Source organism: Hypanus sabinus, chromosome 25 (assembly GCF_030144855.1).
Source record: "Hypanus sabinus isolate sHypSab1 chromosome 25, sHypSab1.hap1, whole genome shotgun sequence".
NCBI classification, from domain to species: Eukaryota; Metazoa; Chordata; class Chondrichthyes; order Myliobatiformes; family Dasyatidae; genus Hypanus; species Hypanus sabinus.
Window position 1 is genome coordinate 2,940,701 of NC_082730.1, and position 26,329 is coordinate 2,967,029.

At 43.2% G+C, this 26,329-nt stretch overlaps 1 protein-coding gene across 3 annotated transcripts in view; it reads left to right on the forward strand.

The window, feature by feature from the left end:
• The first annotated feature begins 2,091 nt into the window (after positions 1 to 2,091).
• The window catches only part of LOC132380941 (uncharacterized), a 31,470-nt gene continuing 7,232 nt past the window's right edge, over positions 2,092 to 26,329 (forward strand). The window contains exons 1-2 of one of the 3 annotated variants that reach the window (XM_059949922.1): positions 2,092 to 3,414; positions 8,306 to 13,167. In XM_059949922.1, the coding sequence (XP_059805905.1) occupies positions 10,138 to 11,118 (981 nt within the window). In that variant the 5' untranslated portion in view covers positions 2,092 to 3,414; positions 8,306 to 10,137 and the 3' untranslated portion in view covers positions 11,119 to 13,167. Of the gene's footprint in view, positions 3,415 to 3,487; positions 4,699 to 8,301; positions 13,168 to 26,329 lie in introns of those variants that run through there. The other 2 variants (XM_059949921.1, XR_009507880.1) reach the window with 2 other exon arrangements.

Sequence of the window (26,329 nt, forward strand, 5' to 3'; positions counted from 1 at the left end):
GGCAGAGCAGATTCAATGGGCCAAATGGCCACCTTCTGCTTCTATATCTTATGGTCCGATGGGTCCCAGCATGAAAGAGACAAGAGCAGCAAAGGCAAGTGTTTCTGGGAGAAAGCAGAATTTCATCCCAAGGAAGAAGAAGGACACCAAGGGGACGATGAGGAAATAAAGGCTGACAAGGGAAGTCACAGGCAGCATAAAAGCAAAAGAGAAGGCTTTACATTATGGCAAAGATTTGTGTGAAGCCAAAGGTTTGGGAAAAGGGTAAAATTCAACACAGGACATCCTAAATAGCTGGAAGAGAGGAGTTGTAATACCACCGTAGACAATAAAAGAAGATTCCAAATGTGTTTTGGGACATATAAAGGTTAAGAAAGAGGCAAGAGAAGACATTGGACCACTGGAATATGACACCAGAAAAGAAGCAAAGGAGAATGGGGAAATGATGGACGCATTTCCTTATTCAAAGATGGTGGTAAATCTGTGGAATTTGTCACCATGGATGCCTGTGGTGGCGAAGTTATTGGGTGTACTTAAGTGAGAGATCAATAGGTTCTTGATTGGTCAGGGGTTATGAGTTGCAGTGTGAAGACAGAAGAATGTGATCAAATGACAGAGCAGACTTGACAGGCCAAATGGCCTTATTCTGCTCCTGAAGCTTATGCATTTTTGTGATGTTCTCCCTAATCGATATTACATCTCTCACTCCTCTCTTACCACTACCATGACCATACCTGTAGCACCTGTACCCCAGAATACTGAGCTGCCTCACTGCAGTCCACAGAAACAATGCTTGTACCACCCAGAGGGATTCTTCACCCTGTCCCCACAGTGGGCTCCACGTGTAGTAAAGATACCTATCTTAGGCTATTGTTTCACAACCACAGCTCCATCTTCCATTCCACAATTCCAAGTAAAATCATCTCCAAACTCATAGAAATGAGAATCAATAGCTGCCTTTGCAACTGCAGGTGTGGCCTCTTGACCAAGAGAACACAGTCAGGAAGGAAGGTCGGGCTGTGACATCCACAGCACAATTATTCTCACAGCACGTACACCACGTGGAACACTTCTTTTTCCAATTCTAGAGTTAGCTCCAAATCATTTCTGTCTATGTGGAGGAAGGGAGAGAGAGTGAAAGGGAAAGGTAGCCTCTGAGATATGGAGAGAGAAAGAGCTCTGAATGCAGGGAAGAGGGATAAACAGAGGGGAGGGGGGGGGTGGACAGGGAGAGATGGGAAGGGGAGAGGGGAGAGCTAGAAGGGGTGAGGGCTGAGGGGCTAGAGGGTGTAGGGGAGAGGGGGTGAGGGGGAGTGGGGCTGAGGGGCTAGAGGGGGTAGGGGAGAGGGGTGAGGGGGAGTGGGGGTGAGGGGGAGTGGGGGTGAGGGGGAGTGGGGGTGAGGGGGATGGAGTGAGTTGCAGGGGTTGACGGGATTGGGGACAGGCGTGGAGGTGGAGAGAGATGGGAGGTGGGGAGGGGGAGAGCTCTGAACACAGGTGAAGAAGGAGTGGGTAGGAACTCTGAACATGGGACAGCGAGAGGGGGGAGGGAGAGGGAGATGGATAGACAGATTTCTGAACACAGAGGAGAAGGAGAGGGGAGAGGGGAATTGGGGGAGAGAGAGATCTCTGAACATAGGGGAGAGAAATAGACAGAACTCAACACGGGAGAGGGAGAAGGAAATGGATAGACAGAGTAGTGAACACTGGGGAGAGGGAGAGGGGTGATAGGAGAGGAATAGGCAGAGCTCTTAACACGGAGGAGAGGGAGAGACAGAGCTCTGAACACAGGGGAGAAGGGAGAGGCTGGAAGCTCTCCCGGCTCTCCAATTACTATCGGTCACCACAGTCAGAACTTACCCAAACAGGCGACCCAGGTGGCAACACAGAGCAGGGATGAGACCACCCACATCTTGAGAGCTTCTTGGCGATCTGGAGTTTCGGAAAATGTCGGGGAAAAACAGGAAGAGATTTACCGTTACTCCCGACTGGCTACTTCCGGAAGGGAAAAGGCAGGATTCAGTGAGACAGTTACGATATGCTCGCACTCGTGAGCAGATGGATAAAGTTGGTGCGCATGCGCTGTGGTTTTTACTCGGAAAATTGCTAACTTGCAGTTTGCAGCATAATACTAGCACAACTCTGAAACATCGGAGGGTGAGAAAAATATCAACCGAGACGAGCAACTAGCTCTAATAGAGACGGGTGTACTAGCAATGCCTGGAGGTGAGACAGTAGAATCTCAGCGGCACCCAGCACCCGCGGGCGACCCCGTGCCGGGGAACGATGGTCGGGGCAGAAGTCCTTCCCCAGTTCAACGGCCAGATAGAGCGGATGAACCGAGATTTGGAACAAACTCTAACGTGCCAGGCTTCTGAAAGACCGGACAAGTGGTGTGGCATAGATCGCCCACAACACTTAACAACATTCTGAGCACGGGATGTCCCATTTCAGGTATCAGTTTCGGTATTCTCCACCACTCTTCCCTGAGCAGAAGGCCCAGGTTGGGGTTTCTCCGGCCGGAAGATCTCATCCGACACTACGAGGAGAGATCGATTTGTTAGCTTCTACCTGGGAGGCTGAAATAAACGCTAAATGCAAGTGAAGACAGCAACCAGGTTTGCATGCTGGGCAACAGGACTCTTGACTCGGGATTTGTCTCTGCAAGTGGAGGCCAGGTAGTTGGCGTCCAAGTTTATTGGACCCTTCAAGCTTCTCAAGTAGGTAAACCCGGAGCCTGACACCTTGCAGCTCCCCAATGCCCACTTTCCACATTTCCAAATTAAAACCTGCCCGCGCCAGCTCTGTAGCTCCATCACGATCCGCCCCACCGCCATGCAGGTTCATCAAAGGGAACGGGTCTTCATGGTGAGAGGACTTCTCGACTTGTGCATTGCTTGGGGAGTTCGGCAGTGGGAAGGATTCGGAACCGAGGAGAGGTGCCGGTTGCCTGGGAGAGACAGCTCGTATCCGGCTTTCATACATGACTCCAAGCAGCCAGGGGAGGGGGTCCTGTTACCAGACGCTCCCAACCGTACCAGCCTGTGGATTCAGACATTCGAACTCTGGGTACTGTTAGCAGTGATACACAAAATATTGGAGAAACTCAGCAGGCCAGGCTGCTTCTTCGGAAAAGACTATAGTCAACGTTTCAGGCCGAGATCCTTCGGCGGGTTTAGCGTAAAAAGCTGAGGAGTAGATTTAAAAGGTGGGAGGGGGGTGTGAGAGGGAGAAAGATAAGGTGATAGGTGAAACCTGAAGGAGGAGGGGCGGAGTAAAGAGCTGAGAAGTTGATTGGAGAAAGAGATACAGAGCTGGAGAAGGGTGAGTTTGCTAAAAGAGGACAGAGGCCATGGAAGAAAGAAAATATGGCAGGAGCACCAGACAGAGGCGATGGGCGGCCAAGGGCATAAGGTGAGCGAGGGAAAAGGGGATGGGGAATGGTGAAGGGGTGGGTGGGGGGAATACCGGAAGTCTGAGAATTCGATGTTCATGCCATCAGGTTGGAGACTACCCAGACGGAATATAAGGCGTTGTTCCTGCAACTTAAGTGTGGCCTCATCACAGCAGTGGAGGAGGCCAAGGATAGACATATTGGAATGGGAAGTGGAATTAAAGTGGGTGGCCAGTGGGAGATCCCTCATAGGTGCTCGGCGAAGCGGCCTCCCAATTTACATCGGCTCACACCGATGTACAGGAGACCACACCAGCAGCACCGGAAACAGCAACACACTCACGAGTGACGTGTCACCTCACATGAAAGGATGTTTGGGGTCTTGAATGGTAGTGAGGGAAGAGGTGTATGGGCAAGAGTAGCATCTATAACTCTCAATTTTGCATACCTCTATAAGATACCCCCTTATTTTCCTGTGTTCGAGGGAATAAAGTCTTATCCGATTCAACCTTTCATTATAACACTGATCCTCAAGTCCCAGTGAGATTGGTGTAAAATTTCACTGCCCTCTGTCATGTGTGTGGTAGCGTGAGGGTTACCACAATGCTTCACAGTACTAGCCACCCGAGTTCAGTCCCCAACGCTTTATGTTCTCCCTGTGACTGCCTGGGTTTCCACCAGCTGTTCCAATTTCTTTTCTCAGTCCAAAGCCACATCGGCTGGTAGGTTAATTCGTCTTTGTCGTTTGTCCCGTGGTTCGGCTTCGGTTAAGTTGGGGGTTGCTGGGCAGAATGGCTCGAAGGGCTGGTATTGCCCATTCCGCGCTCTATGTCAATTAATAAATAGATCGATAAATCTTTCCTATAGCTAAGTGTTCAGAACTGCGTGCAAAACTACAAACCTGGCTTCACCAGTGTCTTATACAACTTCAGCATAACTCGCCAACTCCTGCACTCAGTGCTCTGATTTATGAAGGCCAATGTTGCAAAAGCTCTCTTTATGACCTACATTATCCGATTTCATTTGCTATTTTCACCAAAGCCGATACTTCATTAATCAGTAGCCGGGACCATCTTGCAGACCCATATCGCGGAAAGACAATTACCCAGAATTTCTCGGCCTCAGTCATGGACCTCCAGTGCCGCCGGACCAGACAGTGGTGAGGTGGTGATGCCAATGTGTCGCATGTGGGACACTATGTAAGCAAGATAACAGCCGCCTTTCCGGGAACTCGGGTCTCTCACCTTCTAATCGTACTCGGCAACGCATGGTATGTGAAGAACAAAAGGATGACGGGAGTGAAGGTAGGACAGATTGGAGATAAAAGTGGAAAGATGTGCCTGGAGGCTGAGGAAGTGAGTGAGGTCCTCAATGAATACTTCTCTTCAGTATTCATCACTGAGAGGGAAGTTGATGAGGGTGAGGACAATATGAGTGAGGTTGATGTTCTGGAGCATGTTAATATAAAGGGAGAGGAGGTGTTGGAGTTGCTAAAATATATTAGGATGGATAAGTCCCCGGGGCCTGATGGAATATTCCCCAGGCTGCTCCATGAAGCCAGGGAAGAGATTGCTGAACCTCTGGCTAGGATCTTTATATCCTTCTTGTCCATGGGAATGGTACCGGAGGATTGGAGGGGAGCGAATGTTGTCCCCATGTTCAAAAAAGGTAGTAGGGATAGTCCGGGTAATTACAAACCAGTGAGCCTTACGTCTGTGGTGGGAAAGCTGTTGGAAAAGATTCTTAGAAATAGGATCTATGGGCATTTAGAGAATCATGGTCTGATGAGAGACAGTCAGCATAGCTTTCCGAAGGGCAGATCATACCTAACAGGCCTGATAGAGTTCTTTGAGGAGGTGATCAGGCACTTAGATGAGGGTAGTACAATGGATGTGTTCTACATGGATTTTAGTAAGGCATTTGACAAGGTTCCACATGGTAGGCTTATTCAGAAAGTCAGAAGGCATGGGATCCAGGGAAGTTTGGCCAGGTGGATTCAGAATTGGTTTGCCTGCAGAAGGCAGAGGGTTGTGGTGGAGGGAGTACATTCAGATTGGAGGGTTGTGACTAGTGGTGTCCCACAAGGATCTGTTCTGGGACCTCTACTTTTTTGTGATTTTTATTAATGATCTGGATGTGGGGGTAGAAGGGTGGGTCGGCAAGTTTGCAGACGAGTCAAAGGTTGGTGGTGTTGTAGATACTGTAGAGGATTGGTGAAGATTGCAGTGAGACATTGATAGGATGCAGAAGTGGGCTGAGAAGTGGAAGATGGAGTTCAACCCAGAGAAGTGTGAGGCGGTACACTTTGGAAGGACAAACTCCAAGGCAAAGTACAAAGTAAATGGCAGGATACTTGGTTGTGTGGAGGAGCAGAGGGATCTGGGGGTACATGTCCACAGATCCCTGAAAGTTGCCTCACAGGTAGATAGGGTAGTTAAGAAAGCTTATTGTGTGTTAGCTTTCATAAGTCAAGGGATAGAGTTTGAGTCGCAATGTAATGATGCAGCTGTATAAAACTCTAGTTCGGCCACACTTGGAGTAATGTGTCCAGTTCTGGTCACCTCACTATAGGAAGTGTGTAGAAGCATTGGAAAAGGGTACAGAGGAGATTTATCAGGATGCTGCCTCGTTTAGAGAGTATGGATTATGATCAGAGATTAAGGGAGCTAGGGCTTTACTCTTTGGAGAGAAAAAGGATGAGAGGAGACATAATAGAGGTGTACAAGATATTAAGAGGAGTAGACAGAGTGGACAGCCAGCGCCTCTTCCCCAGGGCACCAATGCTCAGTACAAGAGGACATGGCTTTAAGGTAAGGGGAGGGAAGTTCAAGAGGGATATTAGAGGATGGTTTTTCACTCAGAGTGGTTGGTGTGTGGAATGCACTGCCTGAGTTAGTGGTGGAGGCAGATACACTAGTGAAGTTTAAGAGACAGGTATATGGAAGAATTTAAGGTTGGGGGGTTATATGGGAGGCAGGGTTTGAAGGTCGGCACAACATTGTGGGCCGAAGGGCCTGTAATGTGCTGTACTGTTCTATGTTCTATGTTCGGCACAGCTTTGTGGACCAAAGGTCCTGTATTGTGCTGTAGGTTGTCTATGTTTCTATGACACACCCGGCAGCCAGATTAGTCCCAGTAACTACATACACCTTTTAGGAGATGGGGAGGACTGAGATTAGTCAGTTCCGTACATATAATTTTGCTGCTCTCCGGAAAGGGACCCTTGCTCTTCCAGTTGCACTGACATAAACTGATCAACGGCCTTCGTTCCAGCAACAGCCATTTGAACCCTCTCTCAATCATTGGTAGACTAACAACCAACAGGAAATACACACAAAATGCTGGAGGAATCCAGCAGGCCAGGTAGCATCTGCCGAAAAAACTAGAACAGTCAACATTTCGGGCCGAGACTCTTTATTCGGACTGGGAAAAAAGATGAGAAGTTAGAGCAGGAAGATGGGTCATCCTCCCAAGCTTTTTTTTAATCTAAAAAGTCTTGTCTAGAATCAATCAACAAGTTATAGATACTGGTAATAGAACCATTAACAAAAGGTTTTAAGTTTAAAAGATAGTCCAGTAAATTTTTATCAGGACCTATAGGAAAAGTAGCTAATTGGAATCGTAGAAAATCTGAAGGTATCTGTAAAAATGTGTTTTTGGGAGTGCAAATTTATTTGACAATTGGTCAAATGAAGCAAGAGATCCTGAGATAAACAGGTCCCAAAAACACTTAATACCTAGTTCATCCCAATCTTTAAAGACTTTGTCAGCCATGGAAGGGATAAAAAAATAATTAAGGAGAATGGGAGATGATAATGAAAAATTTCTAAACCAAAGAATTTTCTAAATTGAGACCAGATCCTTAAAGTTTGCTTAACAATTATATCATCTGTTGTTTTATTTGCTGAAAAAGAAGAGTATGATCCAAGAAGAGAGACAATAGAGGAATATTTTTACAGAACTAACTTCTAAGGAGACCCATGATCGGCAATCTTTACCATAAATATAATAGGACCAGAAAGTAATATTGTCAGATTTCTGATGATAGATGGAATAAAATTCTTAAACACGTTAATAAATCATCTTTCTGTGCTCGTTATTCTCTTCTACAATTTAAAGTGGTTCATAGAGCTTATATCTCTAAACAGAAGCTGTCCAGTTTTTACCCGAATGTTTCTCTGCTTTGTAATAAATGCAACTCTGCTGATGCCTCTTTAATTTATATGTTTTGGTTTTGCCCTACAATTCAAAAGTTTTGGCGGGAAGTATTTCATACCTTCTCTCAAATTTTTAGGGTCCAATTTGACCCAAATCCCCTTACTGCCTTGTTTGGTATTATTGCAAATGAAGATATAACTTTAAATACTCCTAACCTACAGGTTTTAGTTTTTACCTCTCCTTTAGCAAGAATAGCAATCTTGCTTAAATGGAAGGAGTCTACCCCTCCGACACATCTTCAATGGCTACATGATATTATATCTTGTTTAAATTTAGAAAAGATCCGCTGCTCAGTCTTAAATTCGAAACAATCTTTTTATGGTATTTGGGGACCTTTCCTAAATTACTTACCCAATTTATAAAGTTTAACTGTACAGACTTTTATGTATATTTTTATCTTCTCTTCTTAAGTGAATGCTTTTTTTTCTAATTATCCATTGTCATCCATCAGCTTTTTTCTTTGGTAGTTGGTAAGGGGTTGACTTTTTTTATATAAAAAAATTATTTTATGATGTATGGCTTATCTTTAAATTTTTGATTACAGAGTGGTATACCTTTGTGTTATGCTATAACATTTTGATCAATTTTATTACAATATATGAATGTACACAAGTTATGTTGAGATGTATCTATGTGTTGCCCTCTGTAAATCTTGTTTTTTTTCTTCTGAATAAAAATATTGTAAAAAGAAAGAAAAGAAGATGGGGGAGAGATGACTGTGCACTGGTTGCCCACTCTCTCGAAGACTTACAGGAGATCACCAGTCGCTTTGACAGTGCAGCCAAAAGCTTCAGACTGACAATTAGCCTGAAAAAGACGTAAGTTTTGTACTAACCGGCTCCTGGCTCAAGCTACGAAGACCCAGCTGTCCTCATTGATGACACTCGTCTCAATGCTGTCAACACGTTTTGCTGCCTGGGCAGCATAATAACATCCTCAGCTTCTCTGGATGGAGAGATTGAGACAAGAACCAGAAAAGCCTGCTTTGCCTTTGGTCAGCTGAAAGATCGAGTTTGGTCACAGAACATCAGGTTGGCCACCAGTTGCAAGGTGTACAGGGCCGTTGTCATATCAGCCTTGCTATACGGATGTGAGTCACTTACGTGGTGCCCATATCAGAGTCACTTACGCCAGCTTGACCAACTGCAGCAGCATCACCTACATTCTCTGATGAAGATCACCTGGTGAGACAAGGTCTTCAATACCGAGGTCATGTCTCAAGCCGGAATGCCAGCAGTTTCAACCTTGGTGGTGTCAGCCCAACTGCACTGGGCAGGGACATGTCAAAATGCCTGACGGAACGCTGCACAAGGATGTCTTGTGTGGCCAGCTGTCCACTGGTACCCGAAAACGAGAAGGCCAGCGACTACTGTACAAGGATGTTCTGCACAGGAGCCTCAAGAAAGCTGACATTGCACCATCAACGTGGGAGGACCTGGTTCAAGATCGCTCACAATGGAGGGATGCCATCAGAAAAGGTGTGGACGCTGCTGAGAACAAGCTCAAAGAGACAACAGAGGAAAGGCACAGGAAGAGCCGTAGCAGAGCTTCTGCTTCTGTTGCCCCTGCAGCCTCACCTGCCAAATATGTGGCAAGCAGTGCCTGTCAAGGATCGGCCTGTACAGCCACTCCAGGATGCACATATCAATCCCCACTAACAGACTGAAAGGAACCTTCAACATCCTGTGGGATGGATAGCCAGCGAGGGGGAGGGGAGGAAGTAGTTCAAGGATACTGTCAGACTCCAAGTTCTTGATTTAAGACTGCTATTGTGAATTTCTGCTTGACATACAGAGTGAATTGGCCAGCTGTATCTGGGATTCTTAATGCACGTGTCTCTTTTAAAGTTTAAAATGCTTCAAGCTGTTATTCATTAAGAATCACAGGATCGCCTGAGCACTTCTTGTGTTTCAGCAGATTGTTGAGCGGTTGAACAACCATCAAAGAATCTGCCACCAGCCTGTCAATACATCATTTAGCAATCATTTCATCCTCTCACTGAAATGAGCGGAAGTTCCCACTGGCTTCAAAATGACAATTATACCAGTGCCCAAGAAGAATAATGATATAATATAATAATAATAATAATAATAATAATGACTATCACACGGTAGCACTCACATCGTGAGTGATGAAAAGCTTGGAGAGGTTGGTAATGACTGGACTGAACTTCTGCCTCAGAAAGGACCTGGGCCCATTGCAATTTGCCTATCATAACAATAGGTCAACGGCAGACGCAATCTCAATGGCTCTCCACACGACGTTAGACCACCTGGACAACACAAACACCTATGTCAGGATGGTGTTCATCAATTATCGCTCAGCATTTAATACCAACTTTCCCACAATCCTGATTCAGAAGTACTGATCCAGGATGGATTCCTGTCACAGTATGTTGACAGGCCGACTGGGGGAATGCCATACTAGATCTAGTATTAGGTAACAAACCGGGTCAGGTCACAGATCTGTCAGTGGGTGAGCACCTGGGGGACAGTGATCACCGCTCCCTGACCTTTAGCGTTATCATGGAAAAGGATAGAATCAGAGTGGACAGAAAAATTTTTAATTGGGGAAGGGCAAATTATGAGGCTAGAAGGCTAGAACTTGCGGGTGTGAATGTTCTTGCAGGGAAATGTACTATGGACGTATGGTCGATGTTTAAGGATCTTTTGCAGGGTGTTAGGGATAAATTTGTCCCGGTGAAGAAGATAAAGAACGGTAGGATGAAGGAACCATGGGTGACAGGGGAAGTGGAAAATCTAGTCTGCTGGAAGAAGGCAGCATACATGAGGTTTAGGAAACAAAGATCAGATGGGTCTATTGAGGAATATAAGGTAGCAAGAAAGGTGCTTAAGAAGGGGCTGAGAAGTGGGCACGAGAAGACCTTGGCGAGTAGGGTAAAGGAAAACCCCAAGGCATTCTTCAATTATGTGAAGAACAAAAGGATGACTGGAGTGAAGGTAGGACCGATTAGAGATAAAAGTGGGAAGATGTGCCTGGAGGCTGTGGAAGTGACCGAGGTCCTCAATGAATACTTCTCTTCGGTATTCACCAATGAGAGGGAACTTGATGAGGGTGAGGACAATATGAGTGAAGTTGATGTTCTGGAGCATGTTGATATTAAGGGAGAGGAGGTGTCGGAGTTGTTAAAATACATTAGGACGGGTAAGTCCCCGAGGCCTGACGGACTATTCCCCAGGCTGCTCCATGAGGCGAGGGAAGAGATTGCTGAGCCTCTGGCTAGGATCTTTGTGTCCTCATTGTCCACAGGAATGGTACTGGAGGATTGGAAGGAGGTGAATGTTGTCCCCATGTTCAAAAAAGGTAGCAGGGATAGTCCAGGTAATAATAGACCAGTGAGCCTTACGTCTGTGGTGGGAAAGCTGTTGGAAAAGATTCTTAGAGATAGGATGTATGGGCATTTGGAGAATCATGGTCTGATCAGGGACAGTCAGCATGGCTTTATGAAGGGCAGATCGTGCCTAACAAGCCTGATAATTATTTGAGGAGGTGACCAGGCATATAGATGAGGATAGTGCAGTGGATGTGATCTACATGGATTTTAGTAAGGCATATGACAAGGCCCCACATGGTAGGCTTATTCAGAAAGTCAGAAGGCATGGGATCCAGGGAAGCTTGAATTGGCTCATCTGCAGAAGGCAGAGGGTCATGGTGGAGGGAGTACATTCAGATTGAAGGGTTGTGACTAGTGGTGTCCCACAAGGATCTGTTCTGGGACCTCTACTTTTCATGATTTTTATTAATGACCTGGATGTGGGGATAGAAGGGTGGGTTGGCAAGTTTGCAGACGACACAAAGGTTGGTGGTGTTGTAGATAGTGTAGAGGATCATCAAAGATTGCAGAGAGACGTTGATAGGATGCAGAAGTGGGCTGAGAAGTGGCAGATGGAGTTCAACCAGAATAAGTGTGAGGTGGTACACTTTGGAAGGCCAAACTCCAAGGCAGAGTGCAAAGTAAATGGCAGGATACTTGGTTGTGTGGAGGAGCAGAGGGATCTGTGGGTACATGTCCACAGATCCTTGAAAGTTGCCTCACAGTTAGATAGGGTAGTTAAGAAAGCTTATGGGGTGTTAGCTTTCATAAGTCAAGGGATAGAGTTTAAGAGACGCAATGTAATGATGCAGCTCTATAAAACTCTAGTTAGGCCACACTTGGAGTACTGTGTCCAGTTCTGGTCACCTCACTATAGGAAGTGTGTAGAAGCATTGGAAAAGGGTACAGAGGAGATTTATCAGGATGCTGCCTGGTTTAGAGAGTATGGATTATGATCAAAGATTAAGGGAGCTAGGGCTTTACTCATTGGAGAGAAGGAGGATGAGAGGAGACATAATAGAGGTGTACAAGATATTAAGAGGAATAGACAGAGTGGACAGCCAGCACCTCTTCCCCTGGGCACCACTGCTCAGTACAAGAGGACATGGTTTTAAGGTAAGGGGAGGGAAATTCAAGGAAGATATTAGAAGAAGGTTTTTTACTCAGAGAGTGGTTGGTTCGTGGAATGCGCTGCCTGAGTCAGTGGTGGAGGCAGATACACTAGTGAAGTTTACGAGACTACTAGACAGGTGTATGAAAGAATTTAAGGTGGGGAATTATGTGTGAGGCAGGGTTTGAGGGTCAGCACCACATTGTGGGTCGAAAGGCCTATAATGTGCTGTACTATTGTATGTTCTATGTTCTAAGTTGCAGAACCTGGGCCTCTATACCTCACTTTGCAAATGGATCCTTGACTTCCTAACCAGAAGACCACAATCTGTGCGGATTGGTGGTAATGTATCCTCCTTGCTGACAATCAATAAGGGCGCATCTCAGGGGTGTGCAGTTAGCTTACTGCTCTACTCTCTGTATACTCATGACTGTGTGCTTAGGCATAGCTCAAATACCATCTATAAATTTGCTGACGATTCAATTGTTGGTGGAATCTCAGGCGGTGACGAGAGGGCATACAGGAGTGAGATTTGCCAACTAGTGGAATGGTGCAGCAGCAACAACCTGGCACTCAGCATCAGTAAGACGTAAGAGCTGATTGTGGACTCCAAGAAGGGTAAGACGAAGGAACACATACCAATCCTCATATTGGGAACAGAAGTGGAGAGAGTGAGCAGCTTCAAGTTCCTGGGTGTCAAGAACTCTGAGGATCTAACCTGGTCCCAACATATCGATGTAGTTATAAAGAAGGCAAGACAGCAGCTAGACTTTACTAGGAGTTTGAAGAGATTTAGTATGTGAACAAGTACCCTCAAAAACTTCTATAGTTGTACCATGGAGAGCATTCTGACAGACTGCATCACTGTCTGGTATGGAGGGGTTACTGCACAAGACCGAAATAAGCTGCAGAAAGTTGTAAATCTAGTCAGCTCCATCTGGGGCACTAGCCTAAAAGTACCCAGGATATCTTTAGGAAGCTGTGTCACAGAAAGGCAGTGCCCATTATTAAGGTCCCCCAGCACCTAGGGCATACCCTTATCTCACTGATACCATGAGGTAGGAGATACAGAAGCCAGAAGGGACACACTCAGCGATTCAGGAGCAGCTTCTTCCCTAAATGGAAATGGAAATGGAAATTGAACCCGTGATCAGTACCTCACACATTTTACAATATACAGTATTTCTGTTTTTGCATGTTTTAAAAAATATATTCAATATACGTAACTGATTTACTTGTTTGTTTACTATTATTATTATTCTCCATGAGATTATGTGTCGCTTTGAACTGCTGCTGCTGCTAGGTTAACAAATTTGACGACACATACTGGTGACAATGAACCTATTGTAATCTGACCTCGCCATCAACTTTTTGTGTCATCAGTCATTCTCACATCAGTCACGAGGGGGCACTATAGAGTCCACGTCATGTCCATCCTGTAATTACTCGGAGTTCCGATGGTGGCACTGTAACAGTAGTCTAATACTCCTGAGTTCGGATGATGGAGACTATCTGCAATTCCTTGGACGGGGCTTCCCAGACCGGAGCGCCAGCTGTAGTGTCACTACCATCATCCCCTGAAGCATCACTAACTGGCTGTGCTTTAATGATTTGTATTTCGCTTTGAAACTTCATAGAATGCATATCCGTTGAACCACAGTGTCCTTTTGCAAGTTCAGTTAATGCAGAGATTTGCTCTAGAAAGTTTTCATTGTCTCTAATGCTGGTTTTAACTTTTTATGCATGTTTGGCGTAGCTTTTGATAAAAATACCACTCTCCTCATTAGCTTTCAGTCGCCCACACATTTTGCTCAGCTTATTTGATCCATTCCATTTACCCTATCTACTAAGCTTGCCGACTGAGGATGGGATTGACAGTTGGTCAATCTGTAAGGCCTTACATACTTCTTCCATTAGCTTCCCAGTAATGTGGGTACTGTTGTTGCGAGACAGTTTCCAAAGTATCCCGAACCTCAGGATGAATCGCTTCAAAAAACTAGGTAATGATAGGCATCTAGATTATAAGGCTTGTAGGAAGGAGTTTAAGAATGTAATTGGGAGAGCCAGAAGGTATTTACGGACAGGGTTAAGGAAAACCCCAAGGCATTGTATGAGTATGTGAAGAGCAAGAGGATGAGACATGAAAGAGAAGGACCAATCAAGTGTGACAGTGGAAAAGTATGTATGGAACTGGAGGTAATAGTGGAGGTACCTAATGAATACTTTGCTTCAGTATTCACTATGGAAAAGGATCTTGGCAACTGTAGGGATGAATTGCAGTAGACTGAAAAGTTTGAGAATGTAGATATAAAGAAAGAAGATGTGGTAGATCTTTTGGAAAGCATCAAGTTGGATAAGTCACCGGGTCTGGATGGAATGTACTGCAGGCTACTCTGGGAAGCGAGGGAGAAGATTCCTGTGTCTCTGGCAACGATCTTTGCATGATCAGTGAGGACATAAGAGGTTCCAGAGGATTGGAGGATTGCGGATGTTACTCCCTTATTCAAGAAAGAGAGTAGGGATATCCCAGGAAATTATAGACCAGTTGTTGGTAAGTTGATGGAGAAGATCCCAAGAGGCAGGATTTATGAACATGTGGAGAGCATAATTAGGGTTAGCTAATCAGCGTGGCTTTGTCAAAGGCAGGTCGTGCCATACGAGCCTGATTGAAATTTTGGGGATCTGACTAACACATTGATGAAGGTCAAGCCGTAGCTGTAGTGTATTTAGATTTTAGCAAGGCATTTTATCAGGTACCCCATGCAAGGCTTATTGAGAAAGTAAGTATAAGCATGGGATCCAAGGGGATATTGCTTTGTGGATCTAGAACTGGCTTGCCCACAGAAGGCAAAGAGTGGTTGCAGATGGGTCATATTCTGCATGGAGGCCGATGACCAGTGGTGTGGCTCAGGGATCTGTTCTGGGACCTCTACTCTTTATGATTTTCATAAATGACCTGGATGAGGAAGTGGAGGGATGGGTTAGTAAATTTGCTGATGACCACAAAGAGAAGAAGGACCACAAAGGTAGTAATCTCATGATTACTGCCAGGGCCAGGTGACAATGAGAGTAGGAATGGAATGAGGTGGAGGATAAATGCATGGCTGAGGGATTGGAGCAGGGGGCGGGGATTCAAGTTTCTGGATCATTGGGAACTCTTTTGGGGCAGGTGTGACCTGTACAAAAAGGTAGGGTTACACTTGAATCCTCGGGGGGGCCAATATCCTGGTGGGGAGATTTGTGAAGGCTAGAATGGTTGGCAAGTGGGAATCAATTTAAAGAGACTTTGGGAGAGGAGGTTAGTTCACAAATAGAGGAAGCTAGTAGACAGTGTGTGAGGGAGGATAGGCAGGTGATAGAGAAGGGGAGCACTAGACGGAAGATGGGGAGAAGGAAGAAAAAGATAATAAAGTTGATAGCATCGTTAGGGATAAACAGAGAGGAAGAGGTGGAGAGTTTCTTATATGCATCGTTTTTAATGCTAGGAGCATTGTAAGAAAGGTGGATAAGCTTCGAGCATGGATTGATACCTGGAAATATGATGTTGTAGCTATTGGTGAAACATGGTTGCAGGAGGGGTGTGATTGGCAACTAAATATTCCTGGATTTCGTTGCTTCAGGTGTGATGGAATCGGAGTGACAAGAAGGGGAGGTGTTGCGTTGCTTGTCAGAGAAAATATTACAGCGGTGCTCTGGCTGGATAGATTAGAGGGCTCATCGAGGGAGACTATTTGGGTGGAATTGAGGAATGGGAAAGGTGTAGTAATACTTATAGGGGTGTATTATAGACCACCTAAGGGGGAGCAAGAATTGGAGAAGCAAATTTGTAAGGAGATAGCAGATATTTGTAGTAGGCACAAGGTTGTGATTGTGGGAGATTTTAGTTTTCCACTCATAGACTGGTAAGCCCATTCTATAAATAAACAGTTGACATATCAAACTGAGACTCTTCATCAGGACAAGAAAGAAAGGGGGTAGATGCCAGAAAGGTGAGGAAAGGGAAGAAGGACAAGCTAGAAAGTGATAAGTGAAGCCAGGTGAGAAAAGAGAAACTGAAAGGTGATAGGTGGAAAAGGCATATAGCTGAAGAAGTATGAATCTGATAGGAGTGTGGTCCATGTGAAAGAAGGAGGTGCACCAGAGGTAGGCACTGGGCAGGTGAGGAGAAGAGGTAAGAGTTCAGAGTGGTGAATAGAAGGAAAGGGAAGGGGAGGGAAAAAATTATTGAAGGAAAAATTGATGTTCATGCTATCAGGTTGGAGACTACCTAGATGGAATATGTGATGCCGCTCCTTCAACCTGAGTGTGACCTCATCATAGCAGAAGAGGAGGCTGTAGACAGACATGACAGAATGGGAATGGGGATAGAAGTTACAATGGTTAGCTGCCAGTTAATTACACTTTTTACAGATGGAGCAGAAGCTCTGCACAAAGCATTCCCCCACTTTATGTGGAATCTCAGCAATGTAGAGGAGGCCACATCTGGAGCACCAGATACAATAGACAACCCCACCAGATTCACAGATGGAGCTTCCTCACCCGGAAGGACTGTTTGGTGCCCTGAATGGAGGTGAGGGAGGGTTTGAATCAGCAGGTGTAGCATTTTTGCTGCTTGTAGTGATACGTGCCAGGAGGGAGATTTGTGAGGAGGGACAATTGGGCAAGGGAATCATGGAGGAAGCGAACCCTGTGGAAAGTGGAGAGTTCTGAGGGTGGAAGAGGCAGAGATGTGTTTGCTGGTAGGATCACGTTGAAGATGGTGGAAGTTGTGAAGAATGATGTGTTGGATACCTAGGCTCATGGTGCGGTAGGTAAGAACAAGAAGGACTCCATCTCTGTTAAGCTGACAGGAATATGGGGTGAGCATAGATGTCTGGGTTATGGATGGGATGTGATGAAGGCAGCGTCAACAGTGGAAGAAGGGAAACACTATCCTTTGAAGAAGGAGGACATCTCTGATGTTCTGGAAAGGAAGCTTCATCCCAGGGATAGATATGGCAAAGACAAAGGAACTGAGAAAAGGTTATAACATTTTTCCAGGAGACAGGATGGGAAGAGGTATAGTTAAGCTAGCTGTGGGAATCGGTTGAGTTATAAAAGATTTCAGTTGATAGTTTGTTTCCAGAGATGGAGATAGAGATATTGAGAAAGGGGAGAGAAGTGTCAGAAAGGGACCAAGTGAATTTAAGGGTGGGGGGAAGTTGGAAGCAAGGTTGATGAAGTTGTCGAGCTCAACGTGGGTGTGTGAAGTAGCACCAATGCCGTCAACAATGTACTGTAGTGCAGAAAGCATCAGAGAGCATTACCGGGGAAGGCTTGGGACCTGGACTGTTCCATGTAGCCAACTGAAAGGCAGGCTTAGCTGGAGTCCATGCAAGTGCCCATGGCTGCCCCTTGAGTTTGGAGAAAGTAGGAAGAGCTGAGGGAGAAATTGTTCACGGTGAGGACCAGTTCTGCCAGAAGAAGGAGGGTAATGGCAGAGGGCAACCAGTTGGTTCTTTTACTGAGAAAAAAGCAGAGAGCTTTAAGGCCTTCTTGATGGGAGCTAGAAATGCATAGGGACTTGATATTCATGGTGAAAATGAGGCAGTCGGGTCCAGGGAATTAAAATTTGTTGCCATCTCTGACCATGTGCCCTTGAAACTATCTATCAAAATAATGGATACATTTTCTAGTACTAGACAATGGCAGTTCAATTCCATTCTACTTCAGGACTTGGACTTTGTCAATTTTATTAAGGAACAGATTGATTTTTTCTTTTCAACAAATTTTACGGAAGAAATTTCCAGTGGAGTATTATGGGACACTTTTAAAGTATATATCCGTGGACAAATTATTTCATATTCTGCCGGTGTGAAAAAAATGAATCAATAATGAAATACTGATGCTGGTTGACAAGATTAAAGAAATTGATAAGAAATATTCTATTGCTCCTAGTAAGGAGCTTTATAAAGGGAGAGTTGAACTTCAAATGGAGCATAGTCTATTACTAACATCCTCGATTGAAAATCAATTAATTAAAATTAGGAGACAGTTTTATATACATGGTGATAAATTTGGTAAATTACTGGCTAATCAATTGACAACTGCTTCGGTTAAACACCAGATTATCAAGATGCGTAAATGAGATGGTACTCTGATGGTTGATCATGATGAGATAAACAAATCTTTTCAAGAATTTTATACTACTTTATATCAATCAGAATCTCCTGATGACTCCACTATAATGTATGAATTTTTAAGGAAATTGAATATTCTGAAATTATCACTCAATGAATGTTTAACTTTAAATGCACCTATTACAGAAGAAGAAATAAAGGCTTTTTTTTTCAATGAAGTCAGGTAAAGCACCTGGTCCAGATGGTTACACGATAGAATTTTTAAAAATCCTTTTCTACTATACTTTCTCCTTGGTTATGTAAAATCTTTAAGGATGCATTAACCATAGGTAAGTTACTGCAATCTTTTTACGAAGCCTCTATTTCCCTAATTCTTAAAAAAAAGATAAAGATCCTACTGAATGTGCATCATATAGGCCTATATCCTTGCTGAATGTTGATTCCAATATTTCTTCTAAAATATTGGCAACTAGATTGGAGACTGTTTTGCCAAAAATTATCTCTGTCGACCAGACTGGATTTATTAAAAATTATTATTCATCTTTTAATATTAGGAGATTAATTAATATAGTTTACACTCCCTCATCTATAACTCCAGAATGTGTAATTTCACTGGACGCTGAGAAAGCATTTGACAGAATTGAATGGCCATACTTACTCAGTATTCCTGAGAAATTTAATTTTAGTCCGAAATTTATATCTTGGATTAAATTGATATACAATACCCCTTACACTTCAGTATTTACCAATAATCAAAGATCTCCCTTTTTTGAGTTGTTTCGTGGCACCAGGCAAGGTGCCCTCTTAGCCCTTTATTATTCAATATTGCTTTGGAACCTTTAGCTATTGCTATTTGTGACTCACCCAATATATTTGGCGTTACCCGTGGGAATGGGACATACAAGCTATCATTATATGCAGATGACCTGTTACTATATATTTCTAATCCTGAGAAATCCATTCCTGCAGTTATATCTCTGCTTGCTGAGTTTAGTAGCTTTTTTGGCTACAAACTGCATCTTAATAAGAGTGAAATCTTCCCATTAAATATGCAGGTTCCAATTTATAAATGTTTACCATTCTGATTAGTTACAGATTATTTTACTTATTTGGGTGTTAGAATTACTAAGAAGCATAAGGATTTATTTAAGGTCAATTTTTTACCTTTAATTGGTCAGGTTAAACAATTGCTTACTAAATGGTCCCCATTGTCTTTATCACTGATTGGTCAAATCAATGCTATTAAGATGATTATTTTACCTAAGTTTTTATACTTATTTCAAGCACTACCAATTTTTATTTCTAAATCCTTTTTTGCTATTGTTGATTCTAAAATTCCTTCATACATATGGCAGAATAAAAGTCCAAGGTTAAGTAAAAAATATTTACAGAAGTTTGAAAAGGATAGTGGTTTGGCATTGCCGAATTTTAGATTTTATTACTGGGAAATTAATATCCGATATTTAACATTTTGGACACAGGATTTGGATGTTATTCAAAGTCCACAATGGGTAAACCTTAAATGTAAATCCATACAAGGGTTTTCATTGGCTTCTATTTTAAGGACCTTGCTTCCCTTTGTTCTTTCTAAATTGAATGAACAAATGGTTAATCCAATAATTAAATATAAACAACGAATATGCTTTCAATTTTGTAAATTTTTTGGCTTGAACAAATTTATTCTATCAAGCTCTATGATATCTAATTTCTTGTTTCAACCCTCTGTTATGGATCAAGCTTTTTTGTTATGGAAAACGAAAGGTATAACATGTTTTTGTGACTTATTCTTGAATAACTCATGTATTTTGAACAGTTGTCTAATAAATATAATATGCCCAGGTCCCATTTTTTTAGATACTTACAAATTAGAAACGTTTTGAATAATATGTTATATATTTTTTTGAATTCATATCCAACTGATACCACGGAAAAAATTTCAGGTTTAAACCCTTATCAGAAGGGTTTAATAGCAACTATTTATGATATGATTATGAAAATACAGCCAGGTATATTAGATAAAATTAAGAATGAATGGGAAAGGGAACTTCAACTTTCTTTACCTATGGAGAAATGGGAAAAAATTCTCCAATTAGTTAGCTCCTCCTCTATATGTGCTAAGCATGCCTTGATACAATTTAAGGTGGTGCATGGGGCCCATATGTCTAAAGACAAGCTAGCTTGTTTTTACTCCAATATAAATCCTATCTATGATAGATGTCATTCTGAGGTAGCTTCTTTGACTCATATGTTCTGGTCTTGTCCTCTTTTGGAGAAATATTGGAAAGACATTTTTGATATTATTTCAACGGCTTTGCGTATTGATTTATATCCTCAACCTGTTACTGCAATTTTTGGCTTACCAATGGTGAAATATAATTACCTATCTTCTTCAGCTTGTTGGATGATTGCATTTGTTACATTAATGGCTAAAAGATCCATTTTATTGAACTGGGAAGAGATTAATCCTCCTACTATATTCCAACGGTTTTCCTAAACTAAATCTTGTTTAAATTTAGAAAAAATCAAAAGTGTCACTTTTGACCCTTTGATTAAATTCAAAGAAACTTGGAGACCATTTATTCAACATTTTCACATGATGTAACTTCACCTTTTCTGAATCCTTTTTATTAACCTTAAATATATGGATAGAGGAGCGGAGTTATTGACATTATTGATTGATTCTGATGTAATATAATAGCCCAGCTTTGTTTAGTTTATTTTTGCTCAGGTTAGTTTAGTTTTTCTTTGTTTTCTTATTTGGAGATTTTTGACACGTTTTCTTTTTTTCTATCATGTTTATTTACATGAAGAGTTTGGGAGGCTTAGTACATTTGTGTTATCTATAGCTTTTACTCGTATATACTGTTTACCAACAATCTCTCTGTACTACTATTGTTATTATGCCTATGTATTTGAAAATTAATAAAAAGATTTAAAAAGAAAAGAGGAGATTGAGAGCATGTGAAGTGATGCAGATGTAAGTGGGAATGGACTAAACCAAAAAGGATACAATGGAGTCGAGGTATTAGACACGAGTTCGGTGGAGCAGGTAGAGACAATGGGCCTAACTGAACAAAAAGGTTTGTGGCTGTTGGACAGGAGGTAGAAAGAAGCAATGCAGGGTGAGGAAACTATGAGTTTGGTAGCAGTGGATAGGAGATCGCCAACATTGGTGAAGTTAATGACGGTGTTCGTGGAAGTTCATGTTTGACAAATCTTATTGAGTTTTTTGAAGAGATTACGAGGAAAGTTGACGAGGGTAAAGCAGTGAATGTTGTCTATATGGACTTCAGTAAGGCCTTTGACAAGGTTCCACATGGAAGGTTAGTTAGGAAGGTTCAATCGTTTGGTATTAATATTGAAGTAGTAAAACGGATTCAACAGTAGCTAGATGGGAGACGCCAGAGAGTAGTGGTGGATAACTGTTTGTCAGGTTGGAGGCTGGTGACTTGTGGTGTGCCTCAGGGATCTGTATTGAGTCCAATGTTGTTTGTCATATACATTAATGATTTGGATGATGGGGTAGTAAATTGGATTAGGAAGTATGCAGATGATACTAAGGTAGGTGGCGTTGTGGATAGTGAAATAGGTTTTCAACAGTTGCAGAAAGATTTAGGCCAGTTAGAAGAGTGGGCTGAACGATGGAGATGAAGTTTAATGCTGGTAAGTGTGAGGTGTTACTTATTGGTAGCAATGATCCAAATAGGACATACATGGTAAATGGTAGGGCATTGAAGAATGCAGTAGAACAGAGTGATCTAGGAATAATGGTGCATAGTTCCCTGAAGGTGTAATCTCATGTGGATAGGGTGGTGAAGAAAGCTTTTGGTATGCTGGCCTTTTTCAATCAGAGCATTGAGAAAAGGAGTTGGGATGTAATGTTAAAATTGTACAAGGCATTGGTGAGGCCAAATTTGGAGTATTTTGTACAGTTCTGGTCACCGAATTATTGGAAAGATATCAACAAAATAGAGAGGGTACAGAGAAGATTTACTAGAATGTTACCTGGGTTTCAGCACCTAAGTTACAGGGAAAGGCTGAACAAGTTAGGTCATTATTCTTTGGAGCATAGAAGGTTGAGGGGGGACTTGATAGAGGTTTTTAAAATAATGAGGGGAATAGATAGAGTTGACGTGGATAGGCTTTTTCCATTGAGAGTAGGGGAGATTCAAACAAGAGGACATGATTTGAGAATTGGGGGGGCAAAAGTTTAAGGGTAACACGAGGCGGAATTTCTTTACTCAGAGAGTGGTAGCTGTGTGGAATGAGCTTCCAGCCAAAGTGGCAGAGGCAAGTTTGGTATTGTCATTTAAAGTAAAATTGGATAGGTATGTGGACAGGAAAGGAATGGATGGGGGGTTACAGGCTGAGTGCAGGCCAGTGGGACTAGGTGAGTGTAAGCGTTTGCACGGACTAGAAGGGCCGAGATGGCCTGTTTACATGCTGTAATTGTTATATGGTTATATGATACAAAGGTTGGGGGTGTTGTGGATAGTGCGGAGGGCTGTTGGAGGTTACAATGGGACATTGATAGGATGCAAAACTGGGCTGAGAAGTGGCAGCTGGAGTTCAACTCAGGTAAGTGTGACGTGGTTCATTTTGGTAGGTCAAATATGATGGCAGAATATAGTACTAGTGGTAATACTCTTGGCAGTGTGCAGGATCAGAGGGATCTTGGGTTCCAAGTCCTTAGAACACTCAAAGCAGCTTCGCGGACTCTGATTAAGAAGACATATGGTGCATTGGCCTTCGTCAATCATGGGATTGTGTCTAAGAGCCGAGAGGTAACGTCGCAGTTAGATAGGACCCTGATCAGACTCCACTTGGAGTACTGTGCTCAGTTCTGATCGCCTCACAGTAGGAAAGACATGGAAACCATGGAAAGGTTGCAGAGGAGATTTTTAAGGATGTTGTCTGGATTGGGGAGCATGCCGTATGAGAATAGGTTGAGTGAACTCGGAGGATGAGAGGTGTCCTGACAGAGGTTTACAAGATAAGGTCTGATAAGATAATGAGAGACGTTGATCATGTGGATGGTAAGAGGCTTTTCCCCATGGCTGAAATGACTAGCATGAGAGGGCATAGTTTTAAGGTGCTTGGAAGTAGGTACAGACGAGATGTCAGCGGTAAGTTTTTTTTAAACGTAGAGAGTGGTGAGTGCGTGGAATGGGCTGCCAGTGGCATTGGTGGAGGCCGAAACAATAGGGTCTTTTAAGGGACTCCTGAATGAATACATGGAGCTTAGAAAATAGAGGGCAATGCTCCAATCAAAAATCTCAAAGCTGGGTCCAGATCTATACATCCTGGTATAATTTGACGTCCTTTGCACATTGGTATCTGCCCTTCCTCTTGGGTGCAATCTTTCTTTGATTCTATTGTGTTTCTTGGATTTACTGTGAGTGCCCACAAGAAAATCAAACTTAGGGTTGTATATCATGACAGCTATTTAACTTTGATAAATTTACTTTAAACTTTGGAAAATAATCCAATGATCCAAATATCTGAATCCCTCCTCCTGCACCATCTCCTTAGCCACGTTTCAGGGCATTGTTTTCCTAGCTCTGGCCTCACCAGCGTGTGGCAAGAGTCCTTTAACCGCACTTCATTTTCTGAATGCACTTTACAGGAATTCATCACACTTTCTGCCTCTGTGATTGGTACTGATGTGGACCCTGACGTCTGGCTGTTCACCTTTCCTGTTAAGTATGCTATGGATCCCTAGATGTCTCTGACTCTGGCACCTGGAAGGCAACATAACATCTGTTAGTCATGTTTTCATCCACAGAATCTCTTCTGTCCCTTTAACCAGTGAATCCTTTATCACTACTGTTCACCTCTTGTCCCACCTTCCCTCCGAGCCGCGGAACCAGACATTGCCAGAGACCCAACTGCTGTGACTTTCTGCTGCAACAGAGTCCAATAGTATCCAGAACAGTATGCATTTCTTTGAAGGGAACACCCGCAATGATTATTTATACAGTCATAGAAATGTACAGCACAGAAACAAGCCCTTTGGCCCAAGCTGTCCATGCCAAAACCAGTTAAACTGCCTACTTGCATTGACCTACCCTGTGACCCAACTTAGTTTGACTCCACTTGGAGGACTGTGTTTGGACCTGGTCACCTCACTACAGGAAAAAAGTGGACATTATAAAGAGTGCAGAGGAGATTTACAAGGATGTTGACTGGATTGGAGAACGTGCTTTATAAGAATAGATTGAGTGAACATGACCTTTTCCCCTTGGAGCGACAGAGGATGAGAGGTGACCTAACAGATGATGAGAGGCATTGATCACCTGGATAGTCAGAGGTTTTTCCCAGGGCTAAAATGCCTAACAAAAGGGAGCATAGCTTTAAGGTGCATGGAAATAGGTGCAAGGGCTATGTCAGAAGAAACCACACAGAGAGTGGTGAGTGTGTGGAATGCACTGCCAGTGACGGTGGTTGAGGTGGATAGAATAGGGTCTTTTGCGAGACTCTTAGATAGGTACATGGAGTTGAGAAAAATAGAGGGTTATTCAGCAAGGAAATTCTAGGCAGCTTCTAGTGTAGGTTACATGGTCAGCACAACATTGTGGGCAGAAAGACCTATAATGTGCTATAGATTTCTATGTTCAATGGGACAATAGTCCTCCATACCTCCACCCATGTGCCAATACATACTTCGCTTCACGGTGAAATCAAGCTCATATTCACCCCTTGTGCTTCCACGCTCTAATGACCCTCATGTTCCATCCAAACTTTCACCTTTAACCCATGACCTCTGGTTGTAGTCCCACCCAACCTCACTACAGAAAGCCTGCTTGCATTTACTCTATCCATATTCATAATTTTGCATATCTGTATCAAATCTCCTCTCAATCTTCTACGTTCTAGTAAATAAAGTCTCAACCTATTCATTCTTATAACTCAGGTCCTCCACACCTGGCAACATCCTTGTAATCTTTTTCTGTACTCTTTCCACCCTAGTTACATCTTTCCTGTAGGTAGGCCTCACCAATGTCTTATAACAATATAACATTCAATCACTGGTCCTCAATACTTCTCCCTTTCACCCAGTCCTGACAGTCACCCAGTTACCTGCATGCTGTGACATAGGTATGACTGCCTCCCTGGAACTCTTAATCAAGCAACTTCTCTGTCTCCTGAATGATCCGCAGGTCATCCAGTTCCAGCTCCATTTCCCTAATGTAGTCTGTAAGAAGCTGCACCCAAGTGCAGATGTAATCACTGGGGACACTGGAGATCAGCCCGACTTTCCACATTGTACACGAGGGGCAAGCCACTTCCCTGGGTTCTACTCTCGCTGTTCTGCCTGTGCTATAATAAAGAAAGAGATCTCCATAGAAACCGTGAGCTGCCTCTATCTCAGCACCAGTCTTTTCTCGGTGGGTTGTTGTTTGTGCTGAGGGTGTTGATTTTCATTTAGAAGTCATTTGCAACTAATTCAACAACGTTCTGGGTCAGAACAATATTCTAGAAAGGTTTCAGAGCAAACCACTGGGTTGTGACAGCTCCCACCAAAATTGTCGGTGACCTTCAGCCCAGCACTGATGTCAACAGGGTCTCAGTTCTAATTCACCTCAATCTACTTTAAGTGCTGCCTTCAACCCAGTTGACCGTAACATTCTCCTAGATCACCTTGAGAACAGGGTTGTCCTCACTGGTGTTCCCTTCAATTGGTTTAATGTATCTCAGAAAGAAAAATTATTGTCTATCTTGGAAACCATTTCTCTAAAAGATACGATGTAGCTTTTGGTGCTGAAGGAAGCTGCCTTGGTCCCCTTCTCTTATCCTGATACATGCTCCCCTCAGGAGACATCATTAGAGAGCATAAATTTGATTTCCACGATCGTATCTCTCAGTCAAGCCTAATGATAGCACTCTATCTTCTCTGACTTCTGGTACGGCTGCAATAAACAAAAGGATGAGAAATACTTTCCTGAAATGAAATGAAGATAAAACTGAAATAATTCTGGCGGGTCCCAAAGCCAAAAGAGATAAATTTCTTGATAAACGTGGGAACTTGGTACCCCTTGTAAAATCAGAAGCAACAAACCTGGAGGCCTTCCTTGATTCAGATTTGAAAATTTAATCCCGCATAAAAATGACCAGCACACCATTTCTACACTTAGAAACATTGCAAAGGAACA